The sequence below is a fragment of the Lytechinus variegatus genome, chromosome 7, assembly GCF_018143015.1.
Source record: "Lytechinus variegatus isolate NC3 chromosome 7, Lvar_3.0, whole genome shotgun sequence".
Lineage (NCBI taxonomy): Eukaryota > Metazoa > Echinodermata > Echinoidea > Temnopleuroida > Toxopneustidae > Lytechinus > Lytechinus variegatus.
In genome coordinates, this window is record NC_054746.1 from 37,093,516 (window position 1) to 37,116,716 (window position 23,201).

The 23,201-nt window shown below is 34.2% G+C and overlaps 1 protein-coding gene across 5 annotated transcripts in view; it reads right to left on the reverse strand.

Annotated features, from left to right (window-relative positions):
- LOC121419177 overlaps positions 1-23,201 on the reverse strand; it is an 84,230-nt gene that overhangs the window by 26,934 nt on the left and 34,095 nt on the right. For all 5 annotated transcript variants that reach the window (XM_041613528.1, XM_041613526.1, XM_041613525.1 and 2 more), the window contains exons 4-6: positions 16,821-16,890; positions 13,566-13,763; positions 9,872-10,030 (exon numbers count right to left, since the gene is read on the reverse strand). In XM_041613528.1, coding sequence (XP_041469462.1) covers positions 9,872-10,030; positions 13,566-13,763; positions 16,821-16,890 — 427 coding nt within the window. The remainder of the gene's footprint in view (positions 1-9,871; positions 10,031-13,565; positions 13,764-16,820; positions 16,891-23,201) is intronic.

The window sequence follows — 23,201 nt, forward strand, 5'->3', positions numbered from 1 at the left end:
GCAACACAAAAAAGTGATAGACTCTAAAGTAAGTGACCTTGGTGCATCCTTGAGACTTCCTTTAGTTTCATCTCCCTGATAAGATGAGCAGACTTTTATCTGCGTTTCATTAAATCATACAAAATTACAATATTTACAAATCAAAGGTAATAACTAAGCCAAAAATTGATTTTGCCAGGTTTCCTATTTCATTTTTTGATTTATTGATTTTAAGCAAACTTGTATAGAGGTAATAATTATAAATTGACTACATTCAAAGAGGCATTGTTTATTATTCAAATAATTTAGAATAACTGATGTCTGTCCTATATACAATTACATTTCTAAGAAATTGAATGACCCTATTTTGCTTTGATACTCATTGTGATTACATGTTCATAAAGCAATAAAGAGTAACTTTTGAATTCACCCATTTTATTTCAATTTCTTTTCTTCCACCCATTACTCCTCCATTTGTTCAAGAAATAACTTGTAAGTCCAAATGGTTGAATTAATTCAATTCTCAGAGCAATGCAACACTATATCCATCTATCCTTGAGATGCCAATGTTAGACCAAACAACATGAAATATGGTATTGACTATCCTCAAAAGAGAAATAACAAGACATTAATATCACTTGGAATTGAACCTCACCCACATAACATAGGCCACATGGGATATGGGGATGGAACAACTGTCAAACAAATGCATCAAAATATCCTTAACAAGATCACTTTGATGGTTCTAAAAACAATCATTAACTGTCATTGAAATCTAATATGGTGTAGTAGATTCACCATTACTGCTTAATTTCCTATTTGGGTGGTTGAAATATCAAACTAATCCTCAAGCTCATGCCCACTCTGGATTGAAAATAATCAAAACTTAAGTTTCATGACAATCAAATACATATAAAAAATAAATGTAAAATACAATAAAAAAGCAGTTATGGAAAATGAAAAACTGTATACCCCCTCCTCCCTTGAGAGACATAGTCAATATGTTTAGTGTAAATTTGCTGTTTTTATACAAGTGTGTCCCCCCTTAAAGTAAAAGCATATATTTCTAATGAAATATCCTGTATCCACCCCTGCTTATAGTGAAGAGTAGGCCACGCAATATTTTTTTCTTTTTTTAGTGGTATCATTTCCTTTAGTAAATTTATTCAACTGATTTCCCTAAAATTTAACTACAATGAAATTTCAGATGGTCCAGTCATAACAAAGGTCCCCAAAATATTGTTCCAATGTCAAATTTCCTTATCAAATTTGTAGGGTAGGATGTAGACTTCTCAACTAATATTGAAATAGTTTATAAACCTTATTGTTCATCTATACATCTGTGAATCATTTTAAGAAGACTGATTTAGAAGACACTGAATTATTTGGCGTCTCCATAACAGACATATCAACTAAGGCAATATAATTGTATTTATATGCATCAATCATCTTTCCATATTCATTCATCCTGTTTTTATATAACGTTGTTCTATGTTGTAACAATCATATTAGCTTTTCATCATTAATCATGTATCTGCAAATATGTATTACATATGAAGGGAGAAATGCAATAACTCATCACATTTCAAAAATATGAATATCAGAGTGACAACATCATCTTAATGAAAGGACTTTGACGATTTCTGAGAGCAAAATTACATCTGTCATCATTTATAAGATATTATGCATAAAAAAATTGTACATTATGAAATGGAATTCCTGTCGTTTTTCGTGGTTAGGGTATTAATTTCCCTTTTGATATTTCATTTTAGACCACAGGTTTGTGAATGTTTGTTCTGTTATACAACTTCAAATCTCTCTTCATTCTTTCTCTCTGCTTGTCTCCCTCTTCCCTATTCTCTCCCCTACTCTCCCTCTCTCTGCCTCTCTCTTTATGTTTTGATTGGCTAAGTTCAAGTCAAACTGATGGAGGTATAAGATAAGAAGTCTGCACCCACTGGGAGGAGGTGAGTCAGAAGAAGGGAGAGGAAGTAAGAACAGAAACTAAACCTTTTAACCAGAGAGTAAGGGGGGCCCCCTCCTCATGTCGATTGGATCTGACAGGAGAGTAGAGGGCTTCCTGCCTGTTCAAACCAATATGGCTGAAGATTGACCTGTGTAGAATCCATTTTTTTTTGTTTTGCATCCACTAAAGCACCTTTTTTTAAAAGAATGCTGTATCTTATTTCATTTGAGCAATTTGAAATAAAAAGCCAAGAGTGGGGGAAATCAGCTATAATAACGACTCCACTTTTCATTAAGTTTGAAAGCGTTGCAGTCTTAACCTTTATTATATCATTCTATTTTTAAATTTGAAGACATAATACTCAGTAAATATGACAGGATTAAATTCAAACACCCTATTTTTCAATGATTGTCTGCCTAATGTGATTTTGCTTTAAGTTTTAACAAGCACCAAGTTAATTATTCTTTCAGAATAAAACAGAGATATGTCAAATACCTTATATCGACTACCACCTAGCATATGTTTGAAATCTCCCTATAACTTACACTGAAGCATGAAAATACATAAATGAGGAGCCAATGAAAGTCAAGAGAGGGTAAAGGTCAGCTAGCATTAAAAATACTTGAATTCAGACTTGTAAGATGAAGAAAGCTGTTTTACATTTACTCCAACTCTCCATCTCCAGCTGTGTATTATTTCAAGATGGTTTCAGTAACCTACTTGGAGTTTTCCTTTTCCTGACTTTTCAAACCAATATGAGCTGGACACTTGTCACTTCTAATTGCCTCCATAGCAGAATTATAACACAAGCTTTGAATTCAAAATGTGGATTATTGCATAAATGGTATTCCTTTATTTTCTTTTTGACATTCAAGAAGTGACACTTTGTTGATATGTCATACATAGCATGACATCACAGAATATGGCAATGAGATGGTGGCAAATAGACAAAAATAGGAATAAAAAATTCTAATATCTAAGTAGTAAACAATCAAATATTTGATTTTGATTACTATACTTAGGCTTCATCATATAGAGTTACACAATATGAGAATCTGATAGGCTAGGTAGTGAAAACTGTCAAGTAAAACTATCTCATGTTTTTAAAGCTTCCTCATTAGAACCTAAATCCCTGCACAACTCACAAAAATAAATTATTTTTCATTTATTTTTTCTGTCCAGTCAGCTATTTGCTAATGACTAATGCCATCATGACAGTGAGACATTCCTTTCCACAGACAGACAGACAGACGGATAAACAAACAAACTACAATAGTGCTGATGAATATCAGAAGGAAGGTGAATTGGATGACACTGGATCAAAAAAGATAAAGTCAAATTCAAGCAAATTTTAGATGGTTCATAATACCAGAACATGGACCATGATTCAAATAATGATGATGGTCCTAAAGAACATTTCCTAGGTAATTCATGAGATAAAGAGAAGGGGAGGGGTTATTTCCAAGCAATCGTTGATGAGAAAATTATATAACATTGAAGTAATGAGGGATAAAACATAACTGACCCAATAATATTCTGATATTTCAGAAACTCAAACCATATCATCTGAATAATATTTCGTTAATCATCTTTACATGTTGAAGTACATTTCACATTTTCAAGACAAATGAAAGTGGGACAAAAAGATTTATCAAATCTGCAGACAATGGTTTCAGATCTAACTCTGATAGCAGAGCAATTCCAATCTACAAATCTCCCTGTAATATTGATGTGATAAAAATGAAAACAAATTGAAACTACAAACTGGAGGGGGAGGGGGGTCCTGTGATGAAAAGGAGTTGCTGTACTGAAAAGAGAATGAACTTGACATAATTATATACTGGCTGAGGGGTATAATGCCCATCAATTATTTTGCTCTCTCTCTCTTTGTTATAGATCCATGTTTGTCAAAATGACTCTCTTCACATTAATGACCTTGGGTGTATCACTCAAAATACAACCCTGGAATTTCATGTTAAGGGAAGACATCATGTTCAAGGAGATCATTCTTTTAGCACATAGGAAGTCCTCCAATTAAGAAACCACAATATATCAACCTTTATTGCCATCACCAAACACACTCATATTGCTGCTGTTGTACGGTTACCTTGGTAACGTCTTTGTTTATGAAGGATTTAATATCATTCTTCCTTAAAAAATAGTATTTAGGTAACTAGATGAGCTCCTTTTACAGACTGACATAACATTTCAGCACACGATAATAGTACCTTTAGTAGTACTTTGTCTACCCAAGGTATCTGGAAATATAACATATTCTCTTTTACTGCCTAGTTCCAAGGTTCAATGCTTGTTAATGATTGATTGGATATTAGAAAACATGACATCTTTTTATGTACATGTTTATACACATAAAGCAATATTTGAATTCAAAACCCAGTTTAATTTGTCACTCATTATTTTGAAGAAAAAAATACCTGACCTGTCTAAATTTCTTTATCACACTATAACATGACTGCATATATAGAAATCCCCATTCGGAATTTTACAATATCACGGTTAGTCATATGAGTGAAAATTAAATATTCAATTGCAATAAATGATTTTCAATTGATCTCTGATTTCCAATTTTACTTCAAATATAGAATGAAAATAATAAAGATACTTTGCTTTACATAACAGATGATATATCAGCGATGTCTCTAAGTTCTTTAAGAATTTTCTTGAATATTTGTAAATATTTCCCAATCACCTTGAAATATCGACACAGGGATTTTATTTTTCAAAGTTTTCATAAATCCACATGAGGTAGGTGGAAATCTCTCTGCCCATACCATCCACAAGATAGAAGGAAAACCTTGAGAGTGTTTAGTGATCTAATTCAGTGATCAAACTCTTCCTATCCCGGCTTTAGCCAGGCCTGAGGATATCTTCCGGTTTGAGCTATTGGATTAGTTTATTTCTATTAGGGTCTTACCACGACTCAGTGATAGGTTACTAAATTAATTCTTCAAGCTGTCTCCTTGTATCCTAAGGATGGTCGAAGACTTCTGGTAGTCCTGTAGCCTGATGTGATACAAACTGATTACATTATGGGAGTTCCTAGCAAAGGGGGACTTATTAAGGGTATGCTGAAAGAACAGAATTAGTGCTAATTCATACTGTCTCTGAGATCAGAAAACAAAGTTACTGAATAATCCAGCCCATAGATTGTGCTTTTTCCTCCAATGCGTTCCTAGGTTAACAAGAGAATTTTAGATTATCAATGGACAGAAATCTAGAAATGAATATTAAATAATCAAAGGTGATCACAGTGACTATTTTCTAATTTGTGAATATTCAAATATACATCATGTACTGATTTGTATCACTGAGGTTCTTCAAAAATGATAACTTTCTATATTCATTTCACATTTCTCCTCCTCATTAAAATATGGAGGAAGGGGGAAGAGTCAATGAACTTTCTAAAAGTCATACATTGCCTTCAGAAGTATACTAAGCTGCAAAGAAAAGTACACATTTTAGAATTTTCAAAAATGGGTGAAAGGAACTTCTACTTCATCGATGTTTCTCCAAGGTTTTATGACAAAGAGTAATAAGGTTATTAGGTTACCCTCAAGGGAAAATAAATATCAATATCAAGCTAATTTTAGCTCACTAAAATATTGACCCAAAACATTCAATACGATTTTTCTTTAGGGTGCTTTAACTTTTCCGATTCCTCTCCATTCTTTCTCTCTCTCTCACTGACTCATTTTGTCCCCTTATCTTTCCATCCACTTGTTCTTGTTACCTTCCTAAATGTATCGTCCTACCAATGTATCTATTTCTCTCTTTTCCTTCACTCGTACCCTACTGAAATCCATACTCCAAGTCATAACATGCAATTTATAAAAAAGTTCAATATTCATGAATTCTGGAACAGGAAAGACCCTAGATTTGCCTGACATATTTTCTTACAACTTCGGCTTTAAACATACTTGACATGAAAGCGATCCCTTGCTCATATCTTGACAATGTGCATCTTCTGGTAAAGTCAAATCTTTTCTCTATATTCTTTCAATATCTCTAATCTCACAGGAAAGCTGAAATTCATGTATCTTATTTCATAGCACCCTTTCTTAATACTAAATCCCCCTCTCTATAAGGTAATCGGCTTATTACAGAATTTCTGCAAACCCCCATTTAGAATTACAAGGTTTCCTACATTCTATTATCAGTAATACAAATAGTTTTTTATCCAACTATTAAAATCAATATTTTTTTCATTATGAACTCAAATTTTCTTTTAACGATTAACAAAGTATAGCTGCTATTTCGAACAATTTCATCTTCATTATTGCAAATATGCTTTGTATTAAAATGTGTTTTAAGAAATTAGAATAGTGCATAGCATGTGCACTCTTAACTTTTATCCCATGCAATAAGAAATGACTGGGGTAACTTTACGAGCATCTTTCTTAAACATCCCCATGCTATAATCTTGTTCTAATCTGCGGGTATTCTTTAAGGATGTATTTCATCTGTCAGCAAATGCAATTATAAACAGAAGATTATTCTTTCATCTTTAAAGTACAGTACAGTACAGGTATGAGAATGAAAGGGCATAATAACACACTTATCAACCTTGTTTTTAAAGGGAAATTAGTCTCATATCGGTTCAGTTCCTTACTTACTAGAGATGTTCCTTAAATCATTAACTTTTAATTCTTATCCAAGCAGAGATAAGATGAGGTTTGTAGGTACCATCTGTAGGCTAACTGAATTGTGTTTAAGATTTCTATTCAATTTTAAATTGCAAGGAAATAACATTCTTTGTTATTTACCATATACAGAACAAGATATCAATATCAACAATTTTGTGAACGAGTCTAGGAGAGAAAAGTTTGGAACAAAGAAACAAATAAAAAGGTGAAATTTTTGTCAGTCACAGTTTCAAGTCCCTCAGATAAAAATGAATTGAATCAACAGAGAATCTGCGGTGAAAAATGTGCTATTTCCAATCATTGCAACCATACAGAATTGGTGAGACAACTGGATGGGTTAATTCAATCAATGGGGGAAGAGACAACAGCTGTACTTATTTGCAGAGAGGTATATCTTAAGATAATTATGACATCGATAAATGAAGAACGAAGGAATGAGGGTAATAATCAGTGAGAGAGAGAGAATGACAGACACAGGGAGAGAAAAATTGAAATAAAAGAGGAAAGGAAAAATAGTTACAGTACATGGATCTGGATAAATTGAGAGGGAGAAATGAGTATTGGAAAGGAAAAGCGAGTATTTGGGGAGAGTAGGAAAGAGGAAAGAAAAAAGATTGATCAACAATGAGAAGTAAAAACCAAAATAGGTAGAATAGAATTATGTAATCAGTTGGAAGAGTCAATTTCAATGAGAGAGCAGCAAACATGCAATACTAATACATGTAATACTTATACATGTAATGCTTATACATGTAAAACCAAACAAGTTAGTGTCAGAAAAAGAATCATTGAGAGAAAAAAAAAACATAGAAGGGGAGGATGCTTTTCTGATGAGACATACACTATTGGGGATTCATACTGTACAGTAGAAAAGACAAGCACAGCAGGGGGGGCAAATTAAGCAACCTTTTCCGAAATTTCCTGATGCCTTAATAACAAATCCTTTGACAATTTAACTTTGCAAGACCTTAAATGCTCTATCAAGACACTGCTTAAACATACATGAATTGGTGATTATAAAGTATAAATCCTTTGAGCAAGTTCAGGTCTAGAACTGCAGTCAAAAACACTGTCATGCATATGTTGCCCCATAATGGTAATATTCTTCTATTGTGCAAAAATTTTACAACACCAAAACAATTTATCATTATTTTCTTATTTTAGTACATTATTGACAAGATTTAGCCATCAGATATTAACCAAAGACAGAGCACAGTACTGATGAAAAAAAACATATCACTTTCTCATCCTTTGCCTTTTGAACTTCATCTGAAATGTCAGAGAGTTTCCCCCAGAACATGATGTTCCAATGACAAATGTTCCTTGACCCTGTCCCAATTAACCTAGAATGCTTGTATCAGATGTAGATAAGACACTCCCAGTCTCCTTTTCCTGTCCAAACCACTCCAGAAAAACAAACTTCACAACTACTTGATATGTGTTGTTTTATAACCTGAACAACCAACTACCCTCTCTGTAAAGCATCTCATAAATATTCTGGGCGTGCGTTATCACGGCCAGCCAAAGAAAGAAGAGGTTGTCTTCAAAAACATTTCATCCACTTCCTCATTCTCTGTTATGGTTCATAAATTGCCTCACCTCAAGTCACCTTTAGAGTATATTTCTTTTATTTCAACCTTTGAATGACTTTCAAGAGCTGTTGTGTAAAGAAATGACAAAATACAAACTGCAGATATATTTAGCAGAAAACTGGTATTTGAAAACCAAACAATTTCAACAATCCCAGTAGATTTTTTTTCCAATGAAGATATTGAGTGAACTCATGAAAAGACACCTAGGTCTCGGAGTTGGGTGAATACTCTGTGCATGATGTAAAGGGTATTACTTCATCAATATGATTCTATCAAAATCCTTTCCCCAACACCATGGAAATCTATTTATATAAGAGAAATCAAAATATGTTCTCCAAAATCTAAAAAGAGCCAAAACTGACTACTAAATCAAGAATATTCCTTACAAACTGTTCATTGGAATAATATAAATCGACAAAACAAACAATCTTCATGGACAGCCTTCAGAGTGGTACCTTTAAGACACTCTTCAAACATCTCAGGCATTCATGATGGGTCAAAATAGTTGAGCCTCTGTCATCTTCTCAATACACATCCTTTAGATTGAAAGATTAAAGTCTCAACTCCAAATTACAACAAACCAAAGGAAAGGAAGAGACACCATCAGAAGGAGAAATCAGGGAAGGAAATTTGTAAGGAAGCCATGGTTTCTCAGACTTTTCTTGCCGGAACACTGAAAATTGGTGGGATCTTTGGCTCCAGAATGGCCTGGCTTTTTGGTTATTGCTTGAAAGAAACCAATCTCACGCATGGTGTTATGACTAAAATATGGAGAATCTACAAACTAAATTTTGCCCGAATGTGTTCTGTTCTTCTAAAAAATTTTTACCTAACTAATTAATGTACATTGAAGGATCATATTCAGAATTCAGAATGTGATTTAATTATTATCAATGTTAACTTTTGTCAAACTACAAATATTGCCGAGATAAATCCAGTTCCTCAAAAGTATATGATGTCGACCCCAGTCGCCCAGGTCTTAGACATTTTAGAAAAATATCAGAAGATGGTTACTCATGACTAGTAACGAGTTATAATATCCATGAAAGTCATCTGTTTCCGTGGTTACTGCTATCTTACCTGTTTCATGCGTCATGTCTGCAAAGGGGAACATTGGGGGATCTCTTTAGTTTGCATCACTGTGCAGACATCTTCCCTCCCAGTTCATAAAAACAGGTGTTTTAACTAAAATGAATCACCTCCTCATTCCTTTTAAAGTGCAAAGGAATGCCAACAACATACATTGTCTTATATTTTTAAGGCATTCACAACAAATCGTTTTCTTTTAAATAAAAGTTTTTCAAATCTGAACTTCAGAAAATATACAATGCAAAAGTAAGAGCATGTGGACTTTCACAATATTTCTAATCCTCCTTAAATTTGAGATAGTCATGCAACTTTGAAGGACACTGCAACAAAAAGAATGAATGTCAAAACCTTTTAAGCAACTGAATTTTCTCACTTATTTCTGAGCAAAACGGCAAGTTGCATGCTCCGTTTGTATTTTTTATTGTAAGGTAGAAAAATCATCCAATTTGATATGCTTTAGGGAAAAATTTTCATATAATTCTAGCATTTGTTATTTTATAACAAACGTAAGAGAGTGCCCTCAGAGTTCAGGTGTAAGAAAGCCCTATCCACTCCTCATTCTCTCTCCATCTCAAACCTACCTGCCAACCATGTAACTGACTCTGTATCTCCTGGACATGGACAGAGGCCTCATGTTTTCTCTTCATATCATTGATGTGCCATGCCACGTTAGTCATTGACTTGAGTGCCCTGGCGATCACATCCCGCCCCTGCTCCTCCTTGTAATGCTTCATCATATCCTGAACAGACAAAAGAAACAGATCAAAGACATAGAGAAAAAAAAGGGATTATTTGATGAATGATTTATCCATTTCTCACTAATGAGATGCAAAGTGGGTGGAGGAAGCGTCTACGATTGAAATAGTGCAAATATTCAGAGTATGTGATAGAATGAGAAGGGGATGTATGCTACAGACCATAACTTTAATACAATATACTACTTATACCCTGCTATGAAATATATTTCTACATTTAAAAACGAAATAATATACATGTATGTAGCATGTTACTGCTGAAGCAAAGAATTACATGTTGACTGTCCTTCACGTTCTACCTCTTTTCATAAATAATTGTTTTTTCACTCTTTTCAGCATTATCATTTATCTTGTCACCTTTCTCCAATTGTTTATTACTTGGACATGACATACAAATTGTATTTTTCCTTTTATATTTGATACTTGATAATATTGTTTTTATTATAAAAACTGACACCTTTACAGAAAAGCAATAGCGAGAATAAATATCAAAGGCCCACTGAAAGTTTGATAATCATGAAAAACTGTATAGCTACAAATAGCTGAAAATATGCCCTATTTTCTCCTGTTCATGAGATGCCTGCATGATGAATTGAAGAAAATAATACAATGGCAAAGAACGAAGGAAGCTTAAATTAGGAGCAGGTTTGGGGGATGCAGAGACCTACAGAAATAGGAAACCATGAGAAAGCATTGCGATAGTCATGGTCTAGAAACAAATGAGCGATTGGATTCTCTTAGGGGAGCATCGAGATCCGAAGTTGGAAACTTCTGACTTTCTGACTACCCTGGAACATCAGCAAGAAAGAAGTGACCTGGTGATTATTCACACTCTTCCTGGTGCTTTTGACGTCAATAGATTAAAATCATGTATACAGTCATGTGCCAAGCCAGGAAATGCACCATTTTTATTATTCCAATGGGCCAGATTGTTGGGCAACCCTTCAAGATCACCACTTACTCTTGTAATCTCCCACCCCCCCCCCCTCTCTCCTCCATCTACTCCAAGTGAATTTTACTACCCCTATAGCAACATAACATAAGACTCCATAAATATAACTTTGCAGCGGTCTATGAATGTTTTCCCTTTTTCCTTTTCTTTCTTCTCTTCTCCCTTATCTCTGATCACCACAAGGACAAATCTAAAATAAAACATCAGCATGATCAATGGTTGAGAGACAAGACTCCAGAAATATCTTTCATACACTATATATTCATACAACGTAAAGTCATTTTTTTTCTTTCTTTCATACTTTTCTTTGCCAGCATTGTAGTGTACATGTATAGAAATGATTTCCTCCTCCAAGAAATTTCAGTGAGGGCCAAAGTTAAGTTTCATCTGATATGTAATTTTATACTCAGTGTGATTTCTATAACTGGTTCAGACAAAAATGAAACATTATTGATGCTGCTAAATGTCAGATTTTCATTTTCAAAATTTGAATTTTTTTGTGTGTGTTAGGTCATTTTTGTCAGTGATTTTCTTTACTACAGATCTTCTACTTGCCAAGTTTGAAAAACGAACCACAAAAATCATAAGGCAGAAAAATAAGATTAATCAAAACTGGAGCAAATATGGCTGTAAGCCAAGATAAAGAGCCACCTGAGTTTTTAAGGTGTTTCACCTAGGGTAAGTTGTAAGCACACAGGAAGAAAGGGAAAGGTTATTTTTATAAAATTCAAAGAAATATAAGACTGAAAGAAAAAAAAGGATACCTCTCTAGTGTGAGGAAACACTTTTAACATTGTCCCAGAATTATTTTAAGGGGGAAAGAAGGGGAAAATCAAGGCAACCTTAATCTTTACAGGAACACGCTTTGAAGTAGAGGACTTTCTCTGCCAGGATACAAATCATAGATATCGGAAATTCATAACAAATTCAAACAAAAATCAGAAGAAAAAAAAATCTTTGAGAAACTGCCTGTATTGCAAAGTCTTGCACTATTTGATAATTTACAAATTGATTTTCAACTATTTTAACACCAAGATAGAGAATATGAGAATAACTCTGGATTCACTTCGGAACCTGGGATTAAATACTTTCTACTATCGATCCATTATGTAGATGGGAGAGTGGGGAAAGATTTAGAAGGGGAAACTCTGACAAGATCTCTGGCATTTAGCATGTAGGTATGAGAATGAAAAAAAAGGGAAACTTAAGAACAATGGGTCTTTAGGATGACAGAGATGCTCTCATGGGTGCATATAACTACCTCATATAGGATTCTAAGAATAGAAAGACAGTGTAGAGTGAAGAATGCCAAAGGACTTCTTAATCAAGGAGTACACCTGGACATAGGTTTGTGTTGACTAAGAATCAGATGTAATGGTGTCTTGGTCTGTGGATAACAATATGATCTTTGAATATACACAGTTCAAATCCCTCTAGAGTATTTTATCAATGTGTTGGTCTGGATTTGCCAAAGATGACCCAGAACATGCAAAAGAACCACTAACCAGCTATGCCCAAGTAAGGTCCGAGTATTATTGTTGACTGCGAGGAGTCTGGTTAGTGTCATATCTAACAGACAGGAGTGATATATTTTAGATTTCTTATATGCTTTTTTATATTTTCTAAAAGGTCTTATTTCAAATCAATTCTGTATCTGATATCAAACTAAGAAAATACAATAAACCTTTACAAATATCAAATGATTTATATCGTAGTATAATTCTTTTTTTTCTGTGCACTTACTTCCCAGTAGGCTATCAGGACTATGAACCATGACGAATCATAAAATCTACGTCAAAGGAAAACATTCCTCATTAAACATGATTTATATTCATCATCATGAGGTTTGATAACTCATCAACAAAAAAAGGAAGTATTGTTCACCTTGAAATTTCCTTTCATGTCCCCTGCTCAACAAATGGGCCCAAGGTATGTTGTTATTGAAAATGGTGAAAAGGAGAGATATTCAGTGATGATGGAATAATTAATCATCATCATTATCTAATCTACACCCTCAGGGTACCCTCAAGCTAACTTGCAAAAATACACCACCCTGGATATTTGGTAGTAGTGCCAATTTGAAGATGACATCACGATGCCACATATTTTTTTCTTTCTTTCTTGAAAATACAAAAGGGCATTTGATGAATTTACAAAAATCACAATTTCTGTAAAGCACAACCATCTTGCTAAAAACTTCAAATAGGGTTGTAATATTTCAGTTAATAAAAAAATATTAGCATAATTCATTAACACAATGATTTTCTATAAAAAAAAAAACTATATCTATTTTCATTCATTATCTTTGAAAATGTGACTTTACAATATTTCTCATGAAGATGTATTAGGCACGAGTGTGAAATTTTCAACATTTTGTCTGCAATATCATAAATAAAAGGAAAAAGCTTCTTTTTTATTGAAAACCAGTTTTGACAATCAGAAGTCAGTTACAATTTGGGGTTGACTTTTTTTTCTTCAAAGGCAATCTCCTTCTGCAGGGCAGAAGGCAAGTTATCTAGGAGTGCTCTTCAATCTACCTAGTAAAATTGAGCTGTACTATTTCATTACCTGAAAGAGAAGATGGTATTTGAGTATCCTCTGTACTGGTTTGAGTAGATAGGCACCAAGGGCAAGACCATGATTGAGCTGTGCCTGCTGCTCTCTGAAGAAGTCTGATATTACAGGATCCTGCATACATTCTGTCAAGACATCCACCGCCTTGGGGTAGTTGGTACAGTATTTGGTGTAGATACAGAACTCATCCTCCTGGAATATAAGAGAAAATATGATCATAGTCTGACAGAATGACAAAAGAAAAAAATAATAAAAAGGAAGAACAATAACAACAGAAGCAACTGAAGCACAAGCAGAAGTACAAATAGAAGTTCTTATAACGACTATTGTACAAAAATTTTTTAAAATAACACATTTCAATTCAATATACACTTAACCATGTCAATGCCCTTGCATTCACTCACATTGCAACCCAGAAAATTAATTAATTGAATGGAATTTGTGTGTACCCACACAACCTTTTTCCCTCGCTTCTAAATATTGAATCAATTCTATCCAAAGAATGTCATCACAGTAATTACTTTGTGGTTTTTTGGTTTAAGTTCATTAGTGACTGTGAAACAGAGACAGGGAAAACTCTTTTCAAGTTTCCCAGGATATATTAGCTTTTATTGATTACTTTATCCCTCCCATGCTCTTTCCCAAACCGACCACACATTAGTCAGTACAACCATGTCTTGAATACCTAACATTTTAGACCTGTCAAGTTCAGCAAGTACCCTCTACTCATTCAGCAGAGCAATGGCGGTGTCTGCTCAGGTTCAATCTGTGGGCGCAACAATCTAATTAATGGACACCAAATTAGTATTAATCACTTTGAGTCAAGGGTGTTAATTGATATCTTTCAAAGCTGATAATGTATTTTGACAATATACCGAGTAGGAGTGGTGTAAAGGTGGAACAGTAACTACCCATGAAAGGAATAGCATGTCTTTTTTCTTTCTGAAGGAAGAAGTGAAATATTAAAAAAGGTATCACAAATTAATGATTCTTCCAGACTCTGTCGAGGTAAGAGACTTGAAAATGGCACAAACAAATACAGAAACTGGTGAAAATTTTTGTCACAGACACATTTTTTTCAATTTTAGCTTGCCTCTGCAAGCAGTAAAACCCTTCAGAAAATAAAATGTTTCAATTCCCCCTGCAATCCACTTGTACTTGAAACATTTCTCTTTTATATGCAACAAACCAATCTTCAGGTGAAGGGGAAAGGGTGTTAAAAGTTCATTGAGTACAAAGGCAGGTGTAAAGAGAACCAAAAGATTTATAGAAGCAAGGAGAACCTATCACGAGATGGTGGCAAATACATCCTTAGGCCCTAGTTTCTCACTCTTCAGCTCCAGTCTTTGCGGTTTAAATTCAGGAGAGGAAATTCAGTTTCTCAAGATATGTATCAGCGTGATGTCTATCATAGCATTTATATGTGACACCTTCAACAACAAACAGGTCAAGAGGAGCTCAAATCCTCAACCTAGACCTACTACCCCTCAAGGTGCAATATAATCATCTTCCTGGTAAAGGATCTACGATCACAATAGAACCTTATTTACTGCCTTTGAACCTTTTAATAGTTCCCCTCACCTTGTAATATCATAAAGAGATGACTGTTAGTCATTGCTTCAGGATAAAAGCTTTATTTCAAAGTTTTCTTTTGCTTCAACATTTCAAAATTTTACAGGGGTCACTTTAGAATGTTGATTCCAGGGTAAGCTATTGGAAACAGAGATTGAATTAGCTATCCATAATTTCTTTTGTTCCCATTTTTTTATTTGTTTTTGTTTTGTTTTGCTTGAGGCTGGAATGACAAATGCATATTGAAACATTCCTCATAAATTGACATCATTTATGACACTAAGTACATATTTTTCACAGATCACACATGCAGTACATGTATACATGTAAGTCAAAATAATAACAAGAAATACAAAAATATTTTCTACCATATCTGTCAATACATGCACCAAATATTATTGCATTCCTTGTATAACATCCTTTATTCTCTCTGTTGGATATTTCACCAGTCTTCTTAATTTCTTGGGGGAATAGACACATTCTATCTTGTCACAATATAGCACTCTGTTCTTTGTTTCAAAATGGCCGCCTGCGGTACACAAACAAGGATCTTTGACCCCTGTGACAAAGTACATCCATTCCTCAGTCCCCTCCCATTCTTGACCTTAATGATATCATAAAATATATGAGAGTTATAGATATGACAAAGTGACCAGCTGGGAGGCATTATAAGCCCATCACTGTCAAGTCCATTCATCATGCCACACTCTGTCAGGTTGGGTCGGCAGGCCAAATTCATCCAAGGGACGGGGACCAACCGGAGGGGACAAATATTACTACAGGCGACAAGTGCCGATAGATACCATGAGCTAATATACTCAACTCTTTCATACAACTCCCAATACAGTATGGTGAAAGTGCAATCAGTAAAGAAGAAAAAATGACGGAAAAAGTCATAGAGTATTAGAGTTAATCAACGATTTCCTGAAAAAGCACTTCTGTGCAATTCAGTGAGTAACCTTGCTGTCACAGAAATTTAATTTCATTATTTGGAGTGCCATTTTGATTTCTTAACAAACTTTGATCTTGGACCAAATCAAAAAGGTCGTAAACAACCCAAAGCATTTTGAATTAAGGACACAGGTCTGAATTATATGCTCTCAACAACTTCATCTTTGCAACAGCAACCTTGGATTATATATTATGTAAATCAAACAGATCATTTGGTTTTCATAAATATGATAATTAATAAATAAAGAGTTAATAATAACTAGATAAATTGAAAATTGAACAAATTTGAACACTATTATTAGAAACAATTTTATCAATTTGCTTAGGATGATCATATGCTTTGCATTTCTCTTGAATTTGGAATATTTATATTTAAGATTATGTTTGTTTTTTCCAAGTATAGTTTTACACTGTTATCAAATGCCTATAATAGAATTCAAGAAATAATTTCCATATCCTGTGGCAAAGGATCATCATACTAACAAAACCTTTACATTTGAGTGAAAGTGAAAATTTGAAAGAAGTGGTACTTTGCCAGTAGGAGAGTGGGGAGATGTCTTTCCGGTAAATTCACAAGAGGTTTCTAAGACACTTCCCAACTTTGCAACTGTCCCGTATATCAACCAATCATAATTAATTTTTTAACTGTGAATTGTTGAAGGGTGGATTGTGATTGGTTAATGATGAAAAGGTTGCATCAATAATGAGCCAGGAGAGAGCACTCACCACTTCTAGGAAACAATCGGCCAACTTGACAGGATCCTCATCACTCTGTTCAAGATCTGCCAGTAGTTCCCTGCAATATGAAAAAATAGAATTTCATCAATTAAGAAGGTGTTGCAACTCCATTATCAATAATTGCTTTGATCTATTTAAGAGAACAATACAATATTACAAGATTGGCTTCATATAAGCATGGACGTACTATAGTAAGTCCATGATATAAGCAGTGCTACAATCCAAGAACTGGCACAGATAAAAGCCAAAAGGGATTAACGCTATACATGCTATCTACTTTTTTACCCCTGTTAACTTTAAAGTTAACTCAATATATATAAAGGGATAAAACCATGATTTTAAAGTTATTACCACTCTTTTGTGTCATCCTTATATGCAAAGAATACACAAAAGAGTGCTACTTATACTATCACATACTAGGTGGTTACTGATGCATTATGATGAATGCTCAAAAAGACATATCTACACAACATATTCCCAAGTTGTAAAGCAATCTCCTACATGTTGCATGGTTATAATAAAGGGGTGAGAAGTAGAAAAGGCCTTTTAAGACTTCTGTATATTTGTTATAAAAAATCTGTTTTAGAGTCTAATTCTGACTTTCTTTCATGTGATCTAATAGATATTACAAAAGAAATGAGTCTACTTCATACACAGGCTTACTATTAAAGTGTACAAGGATACTTAATTTGTTATCCTTCAGAAAGAGATAGGAAGGGAAGAAACCAATTTAAAATCATCCTTAAGGACTACTGGTCATACACTAACTATAGATCATCTGGTATAGAAATAAAATAGACAACAGTTGTTTGTCCAGCTCTGTCCACTCACATAGTTACTATATTTAATGGAAAAAATGCTGAATTTAATTCGCATGGATACTTCAGTTTAAATAAAAGTACTTTTAGACATTAGCAAGAAAAGAACACTACATTTTAAGTATATCTATCTTAATTACTCTAAACTCAATCTTAAGTACTTGAGGTCTGTTAAGAATATAAAGTTTTGGTTATTATAGTTCTGTCCATTTTGGCACTTATGGAAGTTCATTCATACTACTCTCCAAAACCAAAACTGACGTGTATTAATTACCCATGAAAAAAGGCCTCCCCCTTCTTAATTTAGAAAGGAAACACAATATTTGATAAAGAACTAGTTAATAAAAATTGGCTCAAACTCAAAACTACTCTACATTGATTAGGGTCTTTCCTGAAAGTTTTAACTTCCTCCTTTTTTTTACCTGACCTCCATCATGTAAGATGGTATCTCTTTATATTTTCCGTTTCTTATCAACAAAATTAAAAATGTGTGAAATGTTTCACTCCTCGACATCCAAGTTTATTCTATTTTTAATCTCCCAAGTTTCCTAACATTTGTAGTTTCGCCTCTTTAACGAGCCAGGAATTTATTGAACATTGTACAACATGTGACCAAAGGTTTTCAAAACCACCCCCACAATATTCTTCATTTTGATTTTTCAAATCTCTGGTATATTCAAAGTTTGTATTTCCACATGCTTTCTTTGTCAATTTTACCCCGAAGCCTGTCTAATATAACCCCAATAAAACATGCTTGCAATCAGGTTATTGTTTACAAGAAAATCAAGAAATATGGGGAAAATAACCAAAATGCAATTTGATCAATCATGAAAAAAAAAAATCTTTTTTGGGAGGGGGGGGGTAATTGACGTCTCAAATACATTATGCTTCTTAAGTTCTTATGCATCTCTTTGGTTGCATGTGTGTACAGCGATGTAGTCAAGTGCATCCCCTCAAAAATGAATAAATAAACAAAAATAAATAAATAAATAAATAATAAAAAAATGAAATAAAAAAATAAGAATGATATTACCCCTTGCTCTCAATATTGTACAAAAGAAAAAATTCTAATTGCTTTCCGTTTGAAGAATATTCAATCTTGATATGTTCAGGAAGAATCACCATACTTAAACATAATCTGTTAAGATTGATTAAGTACTTGTAAATCCCAAACATTTTATTGCGATGCATTTTTACATGACCAATATAACCTCACAAGATTAAATCCAAATATAGTAAACTTTTTAGTATTTTGAAACCAACTCATCAATCATCATAAAAGTGTTTTTCTTTACTACAAAATCCATCAGCATGTGTCCATTGACCAAACTAAAAAATAGCCTACTAAAAACCAATATGAATAAAAATAAATAAAGAAGTAGAATCTATAAATAATAATTTCTTTCAAGTCCATGGAGTGGCCTTGGAAATGACTTGGGAAGGGGAAGAAATTCAGGGAGGTATCCCTCCTTGATATTCCTGTGCTGAAAAGATAGGCCTCAACCTAGGAAACACAGCATATATGACACTTGATACTTCCTACATTAATGCGGATCTTTCATCAGCCAGTGGAAGATAACCTCTTGGTAAATTAAAAATCAGGCAATTATTCCATTAAGAGAATGAAATGTGGGGGAAATGTAGTTACAAAATGTATTTTAACCCAAGTAGGGATCAGGGCAATTTGAAGTTCTCTTTGTAAATGATTTGTAAAAATCTTCATGTTTCATTTGTTTTATAAAATCAATTCAGACCTGTCACCAGAGGTAAACCAATGTCAATCCCATTCATTTAGGATGTAAAATGCAAACAATCAATTATTTTAAAATATTACTTTTTTCGAATATAAAAAATATAAAAAAATATGCTCTAGAATTCAGAACTATTGAAATCTTCATTGGTGTCTGGGTAGTGACCTTAACAGCGAGCAATGTCATCATCATCATCAAACAGGATGTTTATGAGATCAAACAATATTATGTAACCGTTGCCATAAACATTAATTACTACCATTATGACCATTGAAAACCAAGTTCTAAATGAAACAAAGAGTAAATGACCTTGCGACTGCTTTAAGCAACTGATCTTTCAAAAGGAAGTCTATACTAAGCCCAATCAGTCTAGAAACCACATGATCTATTTCTAGTCATTACTAGTTCATGATTCCTCTTTTCCATTTTATCTATGATGAGGCATGATCTACTGATCAACGACATAAACAGATGGAGCTAAATTATGGTATAATTTCAATCAATCATTGATTTAAATCATCAAAAAGAAATCATATTTACTTGACTATTAATAATAATAAATAGCATTTATGAGGCGCTGATCTATCTAGTTGCCTATTCAGTGGCGCACTATATATTACCCGGCTGTAGCTCCAGCTGCTAAAGGCGCTTGGTGCATTCAAGGAATTAATCCTGCCGGGTACCCATTCACCTCACCTGGGTCGAGTGCAGCACAGTGTGGATAAATTTCTTGCTGAAGGAAAACACACCATGGCTAGGATTCAAACCCACGACCCTCTGTTTGAAAGGCGAGAGTCAGAACCACTACACCACAACGCGCCCACACATTTACATTTACATATTCACATTTATCCACGTGTTATTGTTTAGAAGAATGTTAATCCAACCCTACAAATATGTAATAAAGGAGTGAAAAGGGGGAACATGGACAAATATACGAATGGAGGTTAGCTTATATCTCAACATCTTCCAGTGTACACAATATAGGAGGAAGAGATAAACTGGTAAAATGTTTTACACAATGGTGAAACCGCCTCGATCACAAGAATCCCCGTTAAATTACGAGAACTTTTTAAGGCTAAAAAATACCCGTTAATTATTCCTGCATTCACACCGCCCCGAAACACATCCTTCGGGATAAGTTCCCGAAGTTACGAGCATGCGCAGTGTGGTCTGATAAGCCGGCAAGGCGGGAGATTCAAAATCACTTGCCCAGCAGCCACCCACGCCGCCGCGCCCAACGACACGCTGGGATAAAAGTTCCCGTAATTTGCTTTCACATCGCCAAAATACCTGCGACCTTGGAAAAATCCCCACGAAAGTTCTCGTAATTTCGCCAAGTACCTACTATTTAGCGGGTATTTTCTTTCGGGGAAATTACGCGTAGTTTGCTTTCACATTACCAAAATACCTGGTATTTTCTGATCGGGGTAAATTTCCCGATCAGAGAATACCTGGAACTGGCGAACTTCGAGGCGGTCTGAAACCACCTAATGGTGAAAAACCAGACAGATATAAAGAGAACATAATCTCTCAAAACCCCATATAATCATCCTATTCCTTTGTATTAATTGACAGGATTTATATGCCCTTGTGGCAGTCTAATCTGGGGAATATGAGTATTGTTGAATAACTAGAAAGTGATTTAAAGTGATGTCATTTTATGGAAAGAGAAGAAGGCTATTATATCAAATGATCTAATTTTCGAGTGTATCATATATGTGCTGAATTAAGATTACCACACTGTTCCCAAATCCCACCCAATTCTTTTGGCTGTTGGGTAGCATGAAATCCTGTCACAGTCATACCATTTCTTGAGTTAAGTAGTCATGTAGTTTGACTATTATCAAGTCGGGAAATGTATTCTAGAACATGTTCCTGACTGCTCTAGTTGATGACATACGCGTAGTTGTTGCAGAGATTGTTTCTAAGCTGCTGAACATATAAGCCACATTAAGTCTGGTAGTAAAGCCAAAGCTCAGACATGCTAACTTCTGTTTGGCCCTAAAAACTAGTTCAGAAGCTTTGAAGATTTTTAAATCAACATTTATTTTGGTTTCACTTCGTCCAGTTAAGCAAAAGCTTCTGACCAGACACCAGACGTTGCGCTTAAAATTTCCATCCTTCCTCCAGAAAAAAGGATTTCCTTTTCCTTCCAATAAATCCAACCCTAGGCCAGAAATCTCTTGAAGTGTCCCAAAATTAGAAAATCATGAAATCTTTATCTTTCAGCTTATCAGGTAATTTTGTAATTTCCTAATCTTGATAATATCTCCCTCGCCCGGGTTAAGCCCTGGGAGGGGGTGGCCGGTGTAACTGGGATCGAATTTCAACATCCTATGTCTTCAAAACTTTACCCAATCAAAAAGAAAAACATTTTTCCCAAATTTAATAAGTAAAGTTTACACAAAATACAAAATAAAATATTGTTCAAAAATTTGTACAATTTACTTTACTTAGTTAGTGATGTTTTTGTATATCATATCACTCAAGGACCAGGAGATTTATAAATTTCACATTAAAACACAACGGTAAATGCTGTATCTTGTTACAGAAATGCTTGACTTGTGATATTTTGTCTGGAATTATTTTGATTCAAAGGGAATTAACATAAAACCTTTGAACAAAATTAATGCTTTTATTACTTTGTCTAATAACATTTTTTTTAGAGCTCTGACAGAAAAAAAGGATCATCATGAAAATGTTCTGTAATTATTCATTTGGAATGCAATGTCCTTTAAATACATTACCTTTACAATTTTCAATATGAATAATGGAAATACTATTATTAATCCAATTACAAATAATACGTCTGCCCTTCTTGAAAGTACATTCTTCAATTCAAATTTAACAGAGCTCTGCTCATTTCACAAATGCCTATTCCTGCCTCGTCATCATCATGTTAGTAATTTGGAAATTATGAGATTAAGCAGAGTGGCCTTGATTAAAACAGGTGCATGATGAACTTCTCATAGCCTGGTTTGTATACCAAACATTGCACATTCTATGTTTGATGTCAAATCTGCCCATTTACTGCCTATTGGTGTACTAATAAATGGTATGTCACAGGCGTTTGGATACTTGAATTTTATGAAAAACTTGTACTGCCTACATTCATGTGTAAACTGTGATTTGAAATCTTGACATCATGCTCTTTACTTTAAAGTAAAATTTCAAACTGTCCATTTCCATTCTCAAAGTCATTTTTCAACCCTTACTATCACATATTTCAATAACAAGCCAACAATAGTTATTGTTCATTGGTATATTCTTCTCTTCTGATCTCACATGAATACAATTCTCAGAAACAAATAATGATCATTATTCAGCAGTTTTGAATGCGTACAATGGTTGTTGATGATCAAACACCCGCCTGGATGATTAGAAAAGACAGTGAATCACTGTTTGAATTAAATTAATGATGAGCAATCTATGACTGTTTGGTCAATGCTCTCTGGCTTCACACCAGACCATCACAGCAGACAACCTCAGTCATATCCTGACCTTTACCAGGACACTTCTTTACTCTCTGTTTGGAACAAGAAAGCACTTAATTCATAGGTTTCAACAAAGAGTTTAGCTGCAGACAGACATGACCTGTTGATTAAAATGATCAAGATGATGTTACATGGACAATGAATACAATGACGAATCAATCGGTAATTGCTTAACAAGCTAATCAATGTCATCAGCTCCTTGTAGATACTGTCCAGGGGTGATGGGAGACTCACAGTGTTTGATCATCACAGATCTCATGTACTTCTACCGAAACCCAGTCAATGTGTAAAGCATTTTTATAT